This window comes from Trichosurus vulpecula, chromosome 4 (assembly GCF_011100635.1).
Source record: "Trichosurus vulpecula isolate mTriVul1 chromosome 4, mTriVul1.pri, whole genome shotgun sequence".
Classification (NCBI taxonomy): Eukaryota; Metazoa; Chordata; class Mammalia; order Diprotodontia; family Phalangeridae; genus Trichosurus; species Trichosurus vulpecula.
Genome location: NC_050576.1, coordinates 214,767,003 through 214,784,962, shown reverse-complemented (window position 1 = coordinate 214,784,962; position 17,960 = coordinate 214,767,003). Strand labels below are relative to the sequence as shown.

Below are 17,960 nucleotides of genomic sequence, written 5' to 3'. Positions count from 1 at the left end.
CTTTTTAAGACTTTGACATACCTAGTGGGGGTCACACCGCTTCTTACTCCAACTACTTTTTTTTTTTCATATTATGCTTAGCTAGGGTACTGGAAAGGATGCAACACGTGCAGGTGAAGACAGTCTCTACCTAGCTAATATAGAGTAAAAAAAACCACACACACACACCAAAATGATCAAGGTATTGCAGAGGAGTTTAATTGAAAAAATGCAAGGATCTGCTTAGAGCTTTTAAAGAGGTCAAAGCCACCCTATTACTGTATACTCAAATACAGAAAAAGATACCTATAGTTAGCAACATTTTTAGTAACGAGTGGTAGAAATACAGTTCAGGGCCCTAAGAGCAGTCTGGTGAACCGAGGTAAAGGCAGCTGTGTATTTCCTCATGGCCAGCCAGATGTGAAATATCACCGAGTCCTTTATCTTGCAGAAAATTGTTAGTCTGCCACTTCCTCACTCAGGGACTAGATGAGCTAGAGATGTCATCCATAGACCCTAATTCATGATTGGGTGCAGTTTGTAGCACAGAAAGTGGTACAAAGAGCTAGGAGATAGGCTTTCAAGGGGAAAAAAAAAACCCCAGATAAATTACTAAAAATCCCAGTACAAAAATTTCATCCATTATTCCCCCTTACCAGTCAACATGGAGGTTAACTTCACCTTTCATGGTGACTTTTGACCCCTGAATAAGGTTTCCTGAAGTTATTTGAAAAGTGCCAACTGTCTATTTCCCTACAGGCATAGGGCTACACTTTTTTTCTCTTTGTGCCTTTGGTGCAACCCCTGCCAAACCAGCCGCCTGAGAATGGCACTGAGCTGAGTGGAGCCCCCTGCTCCTTACAATCCTTGGCCTGAGTCTCTTCTGCACCCTGGGGGGGCACCAATGGCTTTCGGCTGTGGCTGCCTTCTTCATCAGCACGGAGGGGAGTTGCCAGAGAGAAGATGGGGTCTTGCCACCTACCAAAAGGGAGAAGATGTATTAGGTACCACTCAAGGCAAGCACTAAGTTTAGATATGAGCCCATGCCTTCCTAAAGCTTACAATCTAAGAAAAGGTACAAGACAGAGTATAAAATAATTGTATTATATAATGCACAAAAATGCATTAGAGTTGTAAAACAAAATGTCATGTGAAGTTCAAGGGTGGAAAGAACTTCAAAGAGTAAGTTACATTTGAATTCGGCTTTAAAGGATAGTCCCACATTATGTCTGGATTGTAAACTAAGTTCACACAGAATCTGTTTGTGTATGACACTGTGTTGATTGCAACAAGTTCCAGGACATTATGAGGGATCCAAAGGCAGGTACTCAGCATGCTGGTCAGGCCACTAGGTTATAAGATATATAATCACCAAAAAACGTTCCAGCCTAATTGTGCACAAAGGACGAAAACAAGTAGATGGAGAACATCTACAGTTAACTATATAATAAATATAGTGTGTGTATATATATACACACACACATACATACATATATATAAAATATAATAAACATAGTTGAATGACCAGCCTATAAAGCTCATCTATACATACTGGTACATATTATATAATGCATTAATAAGTATGACTAAAGCACAGTATATACTCCATACTGATCAGTGCATTCTATAAGAACTACCAGTATGTATTGTACTATATACTGTACATGTCAGTCATACTAGTACATTACTGATCAGCACACACTGCTAATGCATGGGCTCTAATGGCTAACTATTCACATCCAAATGCAAATCCCAAGTCTTAACAGGCATTCTTCACCCAGTTGGCTTTTTCCTCTGTGGATGATCGATAGTTGGACTGAAATCTGTTGAGTGCTTATAGATCTTTTTTTTCTTTTTGGTTTTTTTTGGCAGGGCAATTGGGGTTAAGTGACTTGCCCAAGGTCACACAGCTAGTATATGTGTCAAGTGTCTGAGGCCACATTTGAACTCAGGTCCTCCTGACTCCAGAGCCGGTGCTCTACTCATTACGCCACCTAGCTGCCCCTGCTTATAGATCTTATTTCGGAGGCTCTCCTATATCCCGGGAATTAACACAATCAGCTCTGCTTATGCTCCCTACAAACAGGAGCATCTAGAGTATCTCAGTTTAGTTTATATATGCTATAAAATATATTTTATAATTTATTCACAGACTAGTCTTTCCTTCGATTACTGTATATTAATAATGTTTTGCTCTATTCAGTAATCTCTGCTTTGTGAGGATATTTATGAGGAAAATGTTAGAAAAGTGACTGCCTTGAAGTGATCCAGTGATTTGTTATTTCTACTTCTCTGGCAGCAGTTTAGTCTGTCTTGGACAGACAATGGAAGACGAACCATGGATTGGGCTGAGAATTGACAAAAAGAAGTTGCTAGACTGCCTTTGGGAAATAGCAGAGTTTTTAAAAAACCAATATTCCTCTGGTAATACTATATGTCTTTGAACCATGGGATATCAGTTTCCAAAGTATTAAAGTTACAAGTTACCCAAAAGGCACTGGTGGATGTGAGTAGGCTACAGCACCTTAATAAGGAACAACTCCATAATAATTAAGAAGATATTGTCTAAGAATGTACTACTGGAAAAGAAGGTGGGCTGGATTATAGGAAGAGGGGTAACTAATGAGTAGCTTTTGTATTCCACTGGTGCCCATACAATGTGAAGGGATCCAGGAGAAGGCCCTCAGCATGCTAGGCAGACCAACTAGGAGAGTGCAGAGAAAACAGCATAGGATGAGTTTGTGATCTGCACCAATGGAGGCTCGACGTCATTGTGATCATATATCCATCAAAGTACTAAAGTTTATAAACTAAGATCTGAATAGACATTAATAAAATGTGTTGTTTTTTAAAGTACAATTCATATTACATAATACCTAATGTTATATAACACCATCAAACAAATGTCCTTTAAACACAAAAATTACCAGGTCCAGAAGCTGAAGCTTCATTTATAACTACAATTCTTTACTTTAAAAAGTTATTGATTTGGGAATGTCCTCCGCTTGATTAAAAGAACAAAAAATCTTTGAAAAAAAACCTACAGAAATAACTAATGTTTTTATAGTAAAACTGGGCTATTTGATTAAGCTGTGCATAACTACAAACACCTAACCCTTCCAAGCCAACTTTTTTGTTTTTATTTCCCTGAAATAAAACTTATTTCTACTAGCAGAAGACATGGAGAATATCAGCACATAAAAATTACAGGACAAATTATCCAAACTTTATCTAAAAAGTCAAGCTAGATTTCAGTCAACTGCAACTATCCTTAGAAGCAATTCTATCAGATGCCTTTATATCTCAGCCACTCCCTTAGGTTTAAACCAGCCTTACCACTTCATTTAATAACCAGGCTGCAAGGAAAGAGCAGGAGGGGTTTTGCAGAGCTATCATAAACAAGCAGGACAGTTTTTAAACTAACATGATGAATTTATTACATGCTTAAAAAGAGGCAAGTTATTCATAGTAAAGATTTGGCATTTTATATACAATTCCTTTTCTGTTCTTTGTATGAGGAAATGCTCATGTTAATCAGTGTTTAAGTATACAACAAAAAATTCAGTCTGCAAGGAGAGGCAACCACGTCCATCCATACACACAAAACAGGAAAGGGAACAGAAGGCTGCCTAGCTGAGGCTAGACACCTGGGTCCTGATCACACCACTCACCTATTGTAGTGGGGGATCTCAAGACCCAGTTCATCCATTAGTAACTGCATGACATCATCACATTTCCCATGAAGTTTCAAGGCAGCCAGGTCATCTTTTGGTGTCCACTGAGAACAAAGGGGAAAAAAATAGGAATGCATTCAAAAGATGCTTTTCTAAAAGTATTTGGTATTGATATCTGCTGGCTCAGAGCTGATGAGTGGTATTTGTTGATTTCTCACAGTGGGCTAAGTCTAGTACTAGGTACTGTGTGGGAGAGATGAGGTAGAACTTGAAGGAGCTACTAAAATCGAGACCCATTAGCAGGCCTAGGTTAGGGTCACACTCTTCCAATGCCCAGAATGCTGGAATCCTCTTTCCCTCCTGCCCTGTCACCTCCACCCCAATCTCTGGCTTCTGATACCTTATTTAGCATTTGAAGCCCAACTCAAAAGCCACTTCCTTCATTAAGCCTGATCCCAGTCCCAAACCCTAAGTTGGAAATGATTCCTTTATCATCTGATCTTACAGTATTTTATCTTTCTTGTGTACTTATATTCTAATTTGTGTATTTATGAACATTTATCTTCCATACCAGCATGTAAACTATAAGCAGAGACTATGTTACTTATATTTGTATTTCTTCCTGTGCCTGGCACATACTCATAGTGTATTAAACATATTAGATGCTTAATAAATGATTTTTTGGAGTAAATGAATAGCTACACCCCTTCTCCTGTACTTACCACTAACCCCACCACCATCACTCCACATTCCTACTTTATTAAGTATTCTCATTCCCCTAAACCTGATATACTAGGTAGGTACTTCCAGACACGGTTCAATTTTTTCTAATTACCTGTAAGTTTACAATGTAGAGTTTAGGCCGACGGCTAGGGGGTTTAGTCATACACCAGAGACGTGGATACTTCTTCAGCACCTGTCAGGATTCAAACAAACAAGACTATAGAAAGCTGAGATTTGACTGAGCCTAAATGTTCGGAGGGAAAGGAATAACAAATTACTGAAATCTAATCTGCTCATTACTTTTCTCATCTAGTACCTTTAAGCTGGATCCCAAACACAGAATTGTGTCTGCTTTGCTTGCTGCCTCGGTTGCTGCTTCCCAGTTCAGAGGCTGCCCCAAAATCCCCCTCTCACCAAAGTGCACAATGGTATCTCGAAGCTGTGCCCCACACTTATGACAGGTCCGGCCTGTCTGGTGTCTGTGCAGGGCTGTTCGCTCTGTCACATCAAATACTCTCACGTACTCTCGGTTGGGAGTGCAGGAGGTGCAGACCTGAGGAGAGAGGAGGCCTGGTGAGCCAGAGTTCAATGTGCTCTCCCTTAAAGCCTCCCAGGTCCCAACTATGGCTGCTCACCTCAATGTACATGTTCCCATGAAGTTCCGAAATTGCTGAGCGGGGCAATCCACTCCGTAAATGGAGTCCATCACAGTTCTGGGATACTACATGCTGCACCTTTAGGGGAAGAACATGGGTAGGAAGACAGCAAAATGTGCTGAGGAATCTTCCCACCTCAGCTCAAGGTTGACACAGCAAAGAGCTCAGAACACCAGGACCTAGGGCAATGTCAATCCTGTCGAAAGCCTCAGGATGTGAAGGTAAACGTGGCCAAACCATAAGACAGTTGGATCTCGCTAAAGAAGCAGGATTGAATCCAAGTGGAATTGGATAAGACACCTAAGAAAGTCTTCAGTAAGGCTTGGGGGAATTGTTTTAGTAATACTGTTAGGGCTTTGGAAGGTAACTGGCATATCTCACCTGCATGCTGAACCAAAACAATGACCTGCTGCCTTTTAGTGTCATAAGCTTTCCCTCATAGCCACCGGAGATTCTCAAGGTTTTAGGTTCAGAGTTAGGAGTTACCACAGTGCCTTGGGGGAAGCTATTTTGAGTTATTACATCTAATTTCCCTAAAGGCTCAGATTCACTCCTGGCTTCTTGCGACTCAAGTTGTTGAACAGATACACTTGAGCAAAGTCAAAGGAGCCTCTTCTAGAATTACTGTGGCTCCTGAAATCCACAGAAGCAAATTAAAAAAAGCCAGAGGGGCGCTGTTACTGCTAAAGCTGGCCACCTGAAAGACGTTTCACAGATCCTAGGAATAGAAACGCCTCCTCTGAATTAGTCATTTAGGCCTGGAGATGCCTAGCTCACCCTGCTAGCTAGGCAACAGAGAGGATTACATCAGGATGACTGAATCAGCACGAGCCTGAAAGCTAAACCCATCCAGGAGGGTTCTCAAAAGGGTGAACCAAGATGTTTTGGAACAATGGAGAAGAAACAAAAAAAGTTAGGTCCTCTCCTTCAGGCCCTGGAAAGTAGAAGTGCTAGACACCCTGGACTCTTACCAGCTTCTGCTCATGTAAGCGGGCGATGCTCATGTGGGTGAGGGTGGGCTCCGCCTCACTCAGATCGGCAGCACTGCCAGATGGAAGGGAAAAAGGGAAAGGTGAGGAGGAGCTGCCAAGTTCAGGTTCACACTACATCTGACATCCCTCCATTTCACAGGGAAGGCCTCTGTAGCCTGCCTAGGAGGTAGAACAGGGGCAGAGAATTAACTTCTGCATTGTGCTTGCTTACCTAATGCTCCTCCCTTTCTGAAGCAGCGTCCACACTCCATTTGGGCCCCGGTAATCTGGGATGGAAGCTGCCTGCATGGCCAGGAAACACACGAAGGAAAAGACAAGCACGAGGAAGGGCGTCAACTGTAGTTATTGGCAGTACTCCAAAAAGAGGCAGCAAAAATGATACTGCTGCTACAATAATGTCACTACGCAATACTACACCCTCGCTCGGCATTTGGAGATTAAGGGTTATTTCATGTTCTGTATTTTCATCTCCAGTACCTGCCCATAGTAGGTGCCTGGTAAATGCTTGCTGCCTGATGTCTTCAACTGCTGAATCAGGATAACCAGCGCCTTATGAACCCCTAAGTGGGGGAGGACTGGGCTATTCCTTCAAGTAGTTTCTATTCTCAGGGTTGTAGGAATCAAATGAGAGTTTTATAAAGCACTATATAAATATTAGCTATTATTATGAAACTTATGCATATTATGAATTATGAAATATTAGCTATTATAGGAATTTAACCCAATTTTCTGAGCTTCTAATCTAACTAAAACTACATATATCTACCTTAGGGCATAGGATATTGGAGAGTAAACCAGGAAAAGGGAATCATCTGACTCTTGAGCTAGATAGCACAATGGACAGAGTCTGGGACTAGAGTGAGGAAGACCTGAGTTCAAATCTGGCTTCAGACACCAGCTGCGTGACTCCCGAGCAAGTCATTTAACCCCTGTTTGCCGCAGTTTCCTCATCTGTAAAATGAGCTGGAGAAGGAAACCACTCCAATATCTTTGCCAAGAAAATCCCAAATAGGGTCATTAAGAGTCACACGCAACTGAAAAACAACAAAGCTGCAGCCTAGATAATAATTTCTGTTCCAGTGGGTGGCTCTGGTTCTTCCAGTGTGGAATTTCTAAACCAGTAACACTCAAGACTCTTGCTGCATTCAGCCCTCTCAAGTGCCACTTAACAATGCTTCAAGTCCTCTTATTACTGTATTAAATATTAATCTGACTACAGGGAACACAACAGTCATGTGACTCTTCTGGTTATCTGTGATAACAAAAGTTGTTTGATCCACAGAAGTGTCAGTACTAAAAGCAGCTGTAGAGATATGAACAAGTCAGTAAGCTAATAAACATTTCAAAGTACCGTGTATGGTAAGTGACAATGATCTGTAACGAGGTATGATTTCCAACATGACTAAAAGTGTTCTCCCTATGTATTTTGCTCCTTATTCAATGTCTCTATTTCCAGTTCTAAAAACAGCAGATGATGGAAAATTCAGGATTCTTTCTCCATACTTGGGGCCAGAATGCTGAAGAGTAACCCAGAAGCAGATGTTCTTTCTATTGTATCCTACTTTAGAATGTGGAGGAGCCTATTCTAGTGACTGGGGGGATTTGGAAAACTGGGTTCCAGTACCATCTGTGTCACTGTACAACTCTGGCCAAGTCATTTTGACTTCCCTGGGCCTGTTCTCCTTACCTATAAAATGAAAGGGATGGGAAACTTAACTAGATGACAACAGTTCTCAACATTCTATATTGACATTTCCCTTCCCCTCCTTTTTCCTGTGTGCTTAGTTAAACCTTATTATAGGATTTTAGACTGTGTGAGCTCCCTAAAAGCAGAGAGTGTTTTCTGCCTTTCTTTGTATTCCCAGGGCTTAGCACAGAGCTTAGCGTCTAGTAGGTGCTTAATAAATGTTAGTTAAGAGACTAGGTATTTGTTTTAACTTACTAAGTTCAATGCAAACATTTAAAAGTCTATTATATGCAAGGCACTATACTAAATACTGAAGCTTCACATCCTCTTAGTTATGAGGCAAATTCAACATTATATATTGTTCTAAAGCAATGACAAGTTGCTTTTTGACTATGCTCTTTAGCTGATTTTATGGATTAATGGATTTCATGTAGATCCTTTTAAAAGGGAGAAAAAGTTCCTACATGTAGGGTAAAACAACGGTCCCCAGGGGGCACCATCCACAAACCTACCATCACTACCAAGTGACCCTAAGGAGGCCAAGTCTCTGAGCAGCTATTCCAGAAAGATTTTCTGAGAGTCAGGTTAACCCTAAAGAACACAACAATGTCACTCTTCTCCCTACCGTGCTAATCCCGGCTCCGGTGTAGATGACCAAGTATTTGGCATTTTGGACAGCTACAGCCAACTCCCTGACTTTCCTCCTTAGCTCCCCTGGGTCATCACACACCTGAGGAGACACAAGAAAGGTGGTCAAAACCCCCCCACCCCTCCCAAGACAAAACACCGAGGACCAAGGGGCCGCAAATGATCTCCAGACCTACGGGTAGAGAGGTCAGAGCCGCTTCTGTCCTTTCCAAGGGCAGATGGTTTTCTTTATTTCTCTCTTTTCTGAACTGGGAGCTGATCTTTCTCCCGCCCCACCCCCCCGCAGGAGCATGCTCTCAACTTAGGGAAAAGAAGACTGCGAGCCCGGCAGGGGCCGTTTGGAAGGAGCCGGGCAGGGGCAAGCGAAGCGCCCAGGGTCCGGGGGCCTCGAGGTCCTATTTCATGGTCCTCGATCGGGGGTGGCCAGAGGCAGGCTGTGGAGCCTCGAGGGGGCCGGGCCGGGGTCAGGCACAGGCAAACGGGGCCGGAAGCGGGGCGCGCACTCGCCTCCTGCTGCCGCCTCTTCAGGCCCTCCCGGCGGCGGCTCCGGCCCTGCAGCTCCTTCACCAGCTCTTCGCTCTCGGCCAGCAGCCGGCACTCCTCCGCGCTCCGCTCCGTCGCCGCCTTCTTCAGGATCCGGGACACCTGCGGGGGGAGGGGGCCCCGACGGCCGTGAGGGGGAGCGGGGCTGAGCTGCGCGCTCCCGAGGGGACGTCCCGGGCCGTGCCCGGCCTACCTGGCGGAGCCGGTTCCGCTGCTGCTCCTCCCGCAGGATCTTGTCCCTTTCGGCCGCTTTCCGTTCGGAGCGGCTCAGGCCGCCGGCGGCCATCGCTCCCCTAGGCAACCGGTCGCGGCCGCTTCCGCCCCCGAAGTGAACTGCGCGCCTGCGCAGCTGAGCCTCCTGGCCCCGCCCCTCGCTCCTCCCCGTTCCACCGGGCGCTGCCCCGCCCTCCCCGGCGCTCAGCAAAGAGGGAGGCAGGCGGTGGTCTCTTTAAAAGGTTTTTATTGATCATATACAAAATAAAGAAAACCTTATATATCACAAACATACAATATATACAGCAATAAATACCCGGGGGGCCCGGCCCCGTGCCGCCCCGCCTGGACAATAATTTAGCAATAAATACTGAGCTGGGCTGGGGGAAGAGGCACCCAGAGGTCGACCCTGGCTGCCCTCGACTCCCCCACCCGTACCCAGACCCCAGCCTTGCTCGCTTCAAATCTGTAAAAAACCCCAAAGCATATTCCAAGGTGGCTCGCCTATACCCGCTCCTAGCGGCTTCAGCCCCAGGCAGAAGCCCTTGCTCAAGGCTGCCTCCTCTCCCCCCAACCCCAACCCACTCAAGGCCAAACGCAAGGAAGCAGCAGAGCCAGGCATACCAGGGGCAGCCTTTGTCTCGCCGCTGGAAGTGCTCAGGATGCTGCTCTGCCCCCATTCCCATTTGGTAAAGGCTTAAGAGCAGGGCCGACTGAGGGGACCGGAGGAAGGGGTGAGGCTGTGGGGCCAAGTCCCCTCCAATGTGCCAAATAGGGATCACAGGACCCAAGATGGGAAGCACCCACCGTGGGAAAAGGCTTCATTGAGGACTCATGGACCCCTCCCTCCCCTCTCCCACCATTCCTAACCAACCCAACTTGGTCTCCTAGAGTTTTGGGTGGCTGTGGCTGCTGCAAAGATGGGGTGGGGATTCAGATACTTGGCAAACACAAATGAGCACACACCCAGACACAGGCATACAAGCAAGGGACAAATGGAAAGCTGTCTCTAGTGCACAACGCAGCCCCGCCTTTCCCACTATGGGCTTTCCTCTGCACCCATCTCTTCGGGGTCTCAGCTGTGCCCTTAGTAATCTCCATTTACTTACTCCCAAGCCACTGGAAACTGACAGGAAAGGAAGAAAGAGCCATAAACTATTATTCAGTGGCTTCTGGGGAGAAAAATCGTTAATGTGTCAGTTCCTTCCAACAAACCACAGTCTAAAAAAGTAACTCAAAAAGTCCCAGTGCGGAAACAGCGCTGCAGGCTGAGACCTCATGCTACCCAGCCTGTGGAAAGGGTGCTTTGGCCATCCCTGGCTGCCACAGAGGAGCTATCCAACATGATCTTAGCTCCCATAGTAGTCTGTGGGCAAAGAAAGCCATAGGGTTAAGCACTAGGAAAACTCAAGCAAACTACTGACAGACATTCCTGAATCTTGAAATAATAGTAATAATAGCTAAACTGAAAAACAGACTGTCAAGACAATACATTTGGAGGCGGGAGAATGGGAAGAATCTAAGACTCCAGGAAGCATCACGCACCACACACCACACATATAGGTCACATTTCTACACAAATGGCAACACATCCCCTGGAACAGCAGCAGCCAGTGGCCCTTGGAGTGTATCTGTTCTGGAGCCAGGGTCTCTCATTCAAGAGTGAACCTATTCTTTATCCCACAGATTCATTTCGAGGCTTGCTATGAGCCCCCTAAAGTCGGCTGAGAGGGGTTTAGAGCAGGGTTAAGAGGACAGGAGAAATACACAACATGGTATTACTTTGCAGGTGAGTTTGGAAGAATTGGCCCCAGATGAAGCCCTTGATTCCTTGTCAAGAAAATTCAAAGGAGGAAGAAAAGGAACACAACACCCTCACAGCAGGAAACTTGAACAAATGAGGACCAGAAAAACACAAAACACCCACACATGGACACAGTATCTACTCTAGAGAAACCAAGGTGAAGGACAAGGAGCACCCATGAAAACAGGGAGATCCCTCAGGTCTGGCTGAGATGGGAGTGGACAAACTCCCCTCAATCTGGAGAAAACATTTCCCCAAATGTGTCAAAAGAAAGAAAGCATGAATATCTTGATATGTCACAACTCCAGAAACAGCAGCACTAGACGGGAGACAAGGACTCTGGTTTGGGCTCGAACATGCAGAAGAAGCGTCTTCTCCCCTCGATGGGGATTAAAAATCCACAGTCTTACAGACCTCACTCCCTGGTTCTGCACACATCTTTCTCCCTGCCTCCCATAAGGTCTTTCCTCAGTGCCCAAGCTGAGAGGTCCAGAGAATTATTCAGGTATAGCCCTATAGCTAAGGATAAAACTGGCAATTGCATTTAAAAAAAAAAAAAAAGGTCAGTCCTTGCCCTGACCTGGCATGTTGTAATGGAAGGAATGCTAGACCTAGAGTCAGGAAGACATGGGTTTAAAACCTGCCTCAGGCACTTACCAGCAGTGTGACCATGGGCAAGTTATTTCACCTTTCTGCGCCTCAGTTTCCTCATCTGCAAAATGAGGGGGTTGGATATGATGACCCCTGAGGTTCTATCCAACTCTAAATCTGTGAGCCTATGCGATTTTCCTCCCTTGTCCCTCCAAGTCAGGTCTACACTAGACCAAAAACCCTCTTTTGGCTACCTTAAGTCATTCTTTGACCCTGCTGACAGCCAATGTGGGCTGTTCAATAGTGTGGAAGAAAGCAGACCATCACAGGCTCACTTAGAAGTTACTTGGATCAAAGCTGGTGAATTTGTCCCTGGCCCAGCTTACAATGTGCAAGTTTCTGAGTAAACATAGCCAGGAGGGTAATTCAACCCTTCCCTCCCTGCAAGGGGAATGCCCCCCTTCCCCCAAGAAATAGTCTAGCCATGCCTTTATATAGATAGAAGGCCTTCAGCAAGAGCCACCTTTCATCCTGAATCTACTTTAAATAGCCAGTAATTTGGGAGGCTTTGCACTTCCTTTTACTGGTTCTTCCCTTACCCCACACATTCCAGAGAACCTGGAGGTCTAGCTCAGTTTGTAGTACTCAAACAACCCAATGGGAAGAGGTGGACGATGCCAGTATTGCCAGAGTTAGGGATAACTGCCCTCCTTTGAGGTGGGTATTTCTATAGTTACTGCTCAGTCCCCTTCCCCAGACTTGTCCCCTTTGGACATATCGCTAACAAGAGCTTGCTGAGCCAGGACAGGGGGACCAGCTAGCTCTGTTGGTGAGGCCAAGACAGGGTATTTGGCTCGATTCCAAGAGGGAGAATTCTCTGAAAGCTGAGTGGCCAATCTCTGGAAGACACAAAGACCAAAAAAGGGGAAGAAGAAGGATTCAGGTCAAAAAAGCTGCCAAGATGTTTGAGGGTGGTAGCATGGGGCCGGGGGAGTGATAGAGGAAGGAACTAGACAGAGCACGAAAGGTTGTCTGGCATCAGGTGAGACATTCCCCCAGGCCACCCAAAGAAGGCAGAGGTGAGGAAATGTGTTGTTTTACATACCTCCATACCACAGAACTGGAGGGAATATATACAAATACTGCTAATGCGACCTCACCATCACCGATCCCATTCTGGGATAAATATGGGCTAACTTCCTGCCCCACATTCAAGTTCTGACAGATGTCTGGCCAGAGGGCTTCAGCATAAAGCTTCATGTTTAGCCCCTTCATAGGAAGTCTAGGAATAAAGTAGTGGCCAGATTGGATACCAATTATAGGTTTCATCATGTCAGGGAGATAATGAGGAAGACAGCCAGGAAGGACAGTTAACCTATACCCCCAATTTATACCTATGGCAACTCCTTGGTCCCTGAAAGTCTACCACCCCAAGATACAGGGAGGAGAAATGTGGAAGCTGCTAGGATGACTGCCTGTGGAGACAGCCCCTGAAGTTACCTCTTCTGCCATGGGCCATCCACAGGACCAAAGCATAAAGGAAAAAAGCCAAGATGTCTATTCATGAGTGATGAGAATGGCCCAGCCCTACATCTCATCAACATGATACATCCCATTCAAAGCTGAAGCCAAATCCTTGCCAGCCCTAGAGAGTGTTTATTCTGGCCTTTGGTGTTCTGCCAAAGGGGACTCAGGATGGACTGGGAAGGGAAGGAGGCAGAAAGAGGGGAGACTGGGTAAGCACAGATCCTTCATCCTCCATGTAAGTGCTGCACTAGCTCTGGACAGCCTGTGCTGGGAATCCAGAAAAAAGCAAAAGCAAAAACAAATCCAAAAACAAACACGGGAAGAACAGACACAAGAGTGACACCCACACGTCAAAGGTCACCAGAAGCACCAGCACGCTACCGCCGCACAAGACCTCACCAGGCACGGACGACACCACGGCCACCGGCAAAGAGACGGAAGCAGAAAGGGCAAAAGAGTAAGTCACTTTTGGTACAATTGCAAAAGAGATATCAAAGGACGTTAGGACTCGCCTTCTGGTCGGTTTTGTGGTTAGGCTTTTTTTTCTTTTTTTTTTTAAACTAAGTTTTATAAATAATGTCTGATAACTCTGTGTTTATAAAAACTAAACTCCAACAGCCACAGAGAATTGTCCAAAGAAAGGATTTACAACAAAGGACTTTTTTCCCCAAGTTCCTCTCTCTTTTTTAAATTAACAAAGTTTCTAAGGATACTTTTTTAACCTTTTCCATTTCTATGGTCAAATACTCCTCCTATTCTGTGTTTTTAAAAAGACAGTTTTATAAATACTCTGCAGCTTTTTCTTCTTTAGTCTTTAAACTTATATAATTTAATAGCTTCTTCAAAGGAACTTTTCTCTTTTAAATAAAGGACCATTTAACCACACAAATAGGTTGTGTAAACAGTGACACATGACCCATTGCTAAGACACACTGTACACACCCTTCAAATACGTTCACAACTAGTGATTTTGGTCTTGTTCAGTGCAACGTGTCAGGCACAAAAGCCGTGGCTATTGGCTCACAGCCACCATATGACACCCCATCCTCCCCCCAGGACCTCCCATCACCTCCCCCACCAACCACGGAAGCACCACTTCACTCTCCCAATCTCACTAGGACATTCTGCACTTTCCCCATTAGAACAAGGCCTGTCTGTCCCCACAATGTGGAGCTATTCAACTTGGGTTTGTCTATAACAAACCACTCCAGACTGAACAGTTCCCAAGGTGGATCCTAGCTCCTGACACTAGGGGTAGTGAGAACAGCAATCTGAGGTCTGGGAGGCAACCTGGGATTCAAGAAGGGACAGGTCCCACCCTCCCAAACCGGAACCTCCCCTCCTCAGAGACAAAGGCGTCCTAGCACACACTCTCTATGCCAACAGGGGCGCAATGGGACTCCATGTCCACATGGCCTTGGTACCCAGAGGAAGAAAGGGGGCCACCCCATGTCACCGCCGCACCGACCAATCCCAACGCACAAGACACATGACGATAATGATGAAATCAAAGGGGGCTCAGCCCGGCACCCCCGGGGTGGGAGGTTGTGCTTTGCAGGGAAGAGGTGGGAGAAGAGAAGAAGGAAGAGAGGTGGAGACAGGGCTGTTGAAATTGCCTTGTGCCTAACCACCCCACATATACCCGCCGCCGCCGGGGGAGCATACACACACGTGTCACTACGACCGGGCGTCCGTTTTCGACTTCACTATTGTGATGACACTGGTGGCAGCCACTTTGCCAGGGACAAGGGGCCCCATGCTGGCAGTGATGGGGCCCCGGGCTGGGGTCACGGGGCTTCGAGCCACCGTCCTCGCAAAGTTCTGCAGGGCCTCGTACTTGGAGCGGAGGGCATCCAGCTCCAGCTTCATGCTAGCGTTCTCAGAGGCTAGCTTCTCCACCTCCTGCTGCAGCTCTGCCTTTTGTTTCTCCAGCTCTTCCTTCTGGGTGACCCTCTTCACTCGGCAGCTAGCGGCATAGCCTCGGTTTTTAAGTGTGCGCCGACGTTGCTTGAGCTGAATGATCTCCTCCTTTGAAAGGCCTCGAAGGTGCTGGTTCAGCTCTCGTACAGACATCGTCACCAGCTCCTCATCTGTCAGGCTGGTGCCATTCTCACCTGGCTCCCTCTTCACCTAGTAGGGTAATTAAAAAAGGTACAGTCATTAGCCTCAGGGATTCATTCCCCACCATAAGACCCAAACCACATGCAGTTCTCCCTCACATCCTGCTCCATACCCTTCCACTACTCACCTTCAAGGCCTTATTTCCTTTACTGGGGGTCGTCATAACCTGGGAGCCACGACAGTTACTCTCTGTAAGGAAGAATAGTTGCAAGTTAAGGGATAATCCTAAGACCCTTCCTTCCACCAAAAAGAGAACTTAACTCTCTCTGTTCAGTTGACCCCATCAAACCACAGTTGTTCCCCTTTTCCTTGACCCATTTAGATAGTTTATATAGCTATGATTTCTAAGATCCCTTCTACAGCTAAAAATTCTTATCCCCACACCAGTTTCCTATTTCTCAAACTGCCTGGGGCTACTTCCTTACTACCACTACTAGTCCAGTTTCCAAAACACCTGAGCAGGTCTCTGTTTGGCTCTTCTAAAATTGTGCTGGCCCTCTGCTCTTCCCCTTTGGAAATTGGGGCTGGGGCCAGGAAGGTTAGATGAATACGGAAGGAGTAAGGGAAGACAGATCAAAGGGAAAACAAGAGAAGTGGAGGTAGAGATTAGGAGGAAAGAGATCGGGGAGGGGCCAGCCTAGAAGGAAGCCAGGAGCTTTAAAAATAACTTGGCAGCCTCTGAGAGCGGCTGTTCTTAGCGAGTCATGCTGACTCAGCACATCACTTTGCTCTCCCTCACCCACTTTGGCAATCCCAAAGTCCAATCAGCCAGCAAGGCCCGAGGGACCGAGACAGAGTCCATAAGCCTGGGTCCACATGTTAGGGAATGGAACATCAGTCAGCAAAAGGCATCCTGCCTGACAGCTGAATGAAGGAATGCACACCTGAGCTCACCCCCTAAACACCTCTTCTACTCCACTGAAGGCTGGCTCCTGAAGGTGAGAAAGGATATGGGAAGAAAGACTGCCTTTGAGATCCTTTGTTTTAACATAGAATAACCATGTCAGTGGCCCAGACCAAATTCTACTTTCAGGAAAGTGAAAATTGAAAGTTTTTACTATTGCCTTTGAAGAAGTAAGCTTTGGACAGAGTTTAGTGTAAAGATGATCCCTGACTCCACTGGCCTTCCTTTGTACAGAAGGACCTCACAAGAAAAAAGATTCAGAGCTGGCTGGGACCTCAGAGGTCATCTAGCCCTTACTTATACATGAGGAAATTGAGGCCCAGAGAAGTTAAAAGGTGCTTTTGCCTGGGGTCCCATAGACAGTATAAATTTGGGGATATCAACTTCTGTACTGTGCCACATGGCCTGCCAATCTTCGGCCACCTTCCAGCCAATTCCACTTTGCCCATCTGTCAAGCGCTATTTGTTCATGGGGTAATAGTCCCAGCTCCTGTGGCTTTGGGTTGCAGAATCTTAGAGCTTCCACTTCCCACACACAGTTTCACTGCAACCAGGGTATTTCACAAGGCCCACCTAGCATTAACCACTCAGGGGCCCTGCCTGGACATAGGCTACCCAAAGGCTGTGCCATTTGGGCTACTAATTACTCTCTGAATAGTATCTGCTGCACATTTATGCCTGACTGTTGCTGGGAATAAACTTCCCACAGTGCCAAAGAACACAGCAAATAGATCACAGGCAGCAGAAACTTACACCAAATAGCCTGTCATTTGACAACCTTTTCCAATACTAAGCCTTTTTTTTTTCTCTTGAGAGAACCTAGGCACTTTTATTTTTACCACCATGCCTCAGCATGCCTTGACTCCTCCCCACCATGATAGTATAAACATCTTGCTCCTCCATCAAGATTTATACTTTTTAAAGCATTTTCACATTAACTATCTCCCTCTAGAACCCAGAACTTCTTGGACTTGTCTGCAAGTCCTTAGGTCTTCCAAAGTTCAAGTCTTTACCTACTCTCCTCTTCCCAACTTTCAATGCCCAACTCCAAGCTCTACCCAGGGCTGATGAATGGTTCAGACTTAACAACGGAAAGAGGGTAATACAAGGGAGATAGTCAGTCATTTCCATGAAGCTTTCTTACTTCTAAATTTGAAGGGGCAACAGGCCCCACACTTGGGTCAGTGAAACTCAGTCTAAGGAGGGATTTTCAACTGGAAGGGATTGGGTTATGGAAAGGGGTATGTGTAGGGCAAACAAGAAGAAACTTTAGGAAGAGACTGGACGCCTAGGTAAGAGAAAGGCATACCAGGACTGATTAGGCATTCCTTCTACAATGAAGCTACTTCGGAGTCAGAGGAGAACCACATAACTAGGTCAGGGAGAAAAGCTCTTGTAGAAAGACACCTGCTTAAGGACACATTGTGTCAATCTGACGAAACTCCTGGAGTCACAGCCAGAATCAGAAGGCCCGCCTCAGGACTAATAGAAGTTGAAGAACAAGGTCAAAGGACAGAGAGATGCAGAATCAGGACTCCTAGGCCCATATTGGTGAATTATTTCTTTGACAGAGACATGAAATATTTTAAGGCTCCAAAGGAACCTTGATCCTATAGTCAGCACTGGTCCTTTCTGGAAATGCTGGCCCCATGACTGAGGTGATCCAGGACCTACATAACTGGATGAAAATAAGGCCTCCTAAGTTTTCCTCTGCACACAATGAGGTCACATTCATAGCTTTATCTGGGGTTTGAAAGACAGTACAGACTGGACTCCATGAAAAGAAAAAAGGACCAGTTTTGGAAGCTGTGCCTAGTACTTCCCACAAAAAGGGTCCAAAGCCAGGTACCCTCAGACAGCCTTAGTAGCAAAACCCTCTTTCCCTGACCTGCTGACTG

General features: G+C 45.9%; 2 protein-coding genes across 2 annotated transcripts; both read right to left on the bottom strand.

Moving 5' to 3' along the window:
- Positions 1-176: 176 nt before the first annotated feature.
- Positions 177-9,226, bottom strand: SIRT7 (sirtuin 7). The gene is made up of 10 exons (XM_036757684.1): positions 9,096-9,226; positions 8,867-9,004; positions 8,337-8,441; positions 6,236-6,306; positions 6,004-6,076; positions 5,012-5,110; positions 4,693-4,929; positions 4,489-4,569; positions 3,651-3,757; positions 177-957 (listed from the first exon to the last, which is right to left on the bottom strand). The coding sequence occupies exons 1-10, from the start codon at positions 9,186-9,188 to the stop codon at positions 747-749; spliced, it is 1,215 nt and encodes a 404-aa protein (XP_036613579.1). The 5' UTR covers positions 9,189-9,226; the 3' UTR covers positions 177-746.
- Positions 9,227-9,345: 119 nt separating this feature from the next.
- MAFG (MAF bZIP transcription factor G) lies at positions 9,346-15,342 on the bottom strand. Its single transcript, XM_036757398.1, has 2 exons — positions 15,286-15,342; positions 9,346-15,167 (listed from the first exon to the last, which is right to left on the bottom strand). The coding sequence occupies exons 1-2, from the start codon at positions 15,319-15,321 to the stop codon at positions 14,715-14,717; spliced, it is 489 nt and encodes a 162-aa protein (XP_036613293.1). The 5' UTR covers positions 15,322-15,342; the 3' UTR covers positions 9,346-14,714.
- Between the last annotated feature and the right edge of the window lie 2,618 nt (positions 15,343-17,960).

Bases quoted from the DNA above. Each gene is read 5' to 3' on its own strand.
- SIRT7 (XM_036757684.1), bottom strand. From the start codon at position 9,188: ATGGCCGCCGGCGGCCTGAGCCGCTCCGAACGGAAAGCGGCCGAAAGG. The intron at 9,005-9,095 runs GTAGGCCGGGCA...CTCCCCCCGCAG, and splicing joins AGCGGAACCGGCTCCGCCAG to GTGTCCCGGATCCTGAAGAA. The intron at 958-3,650 runs GTGAGTGGTGTG...CCCTTTTGGTAG, and splicing joins GAGATCCCCCACTACAATAG to GTGGCAAGACCCCATCTTCT.
- MAFG (XM_036757398.1), bottom strand. From the start codon at position 15,321: ATGACGACCCCCAGTAAAGGAAATAAGGCCTTGAAG. The intron at 15,168-15,285 runs GTGAGTAGTGGA...TTACCCTACTAG, and splicing joins AAGGAAATAAGGCCTTGAAG to GTGAAGAGGGAGCCAGGTGA.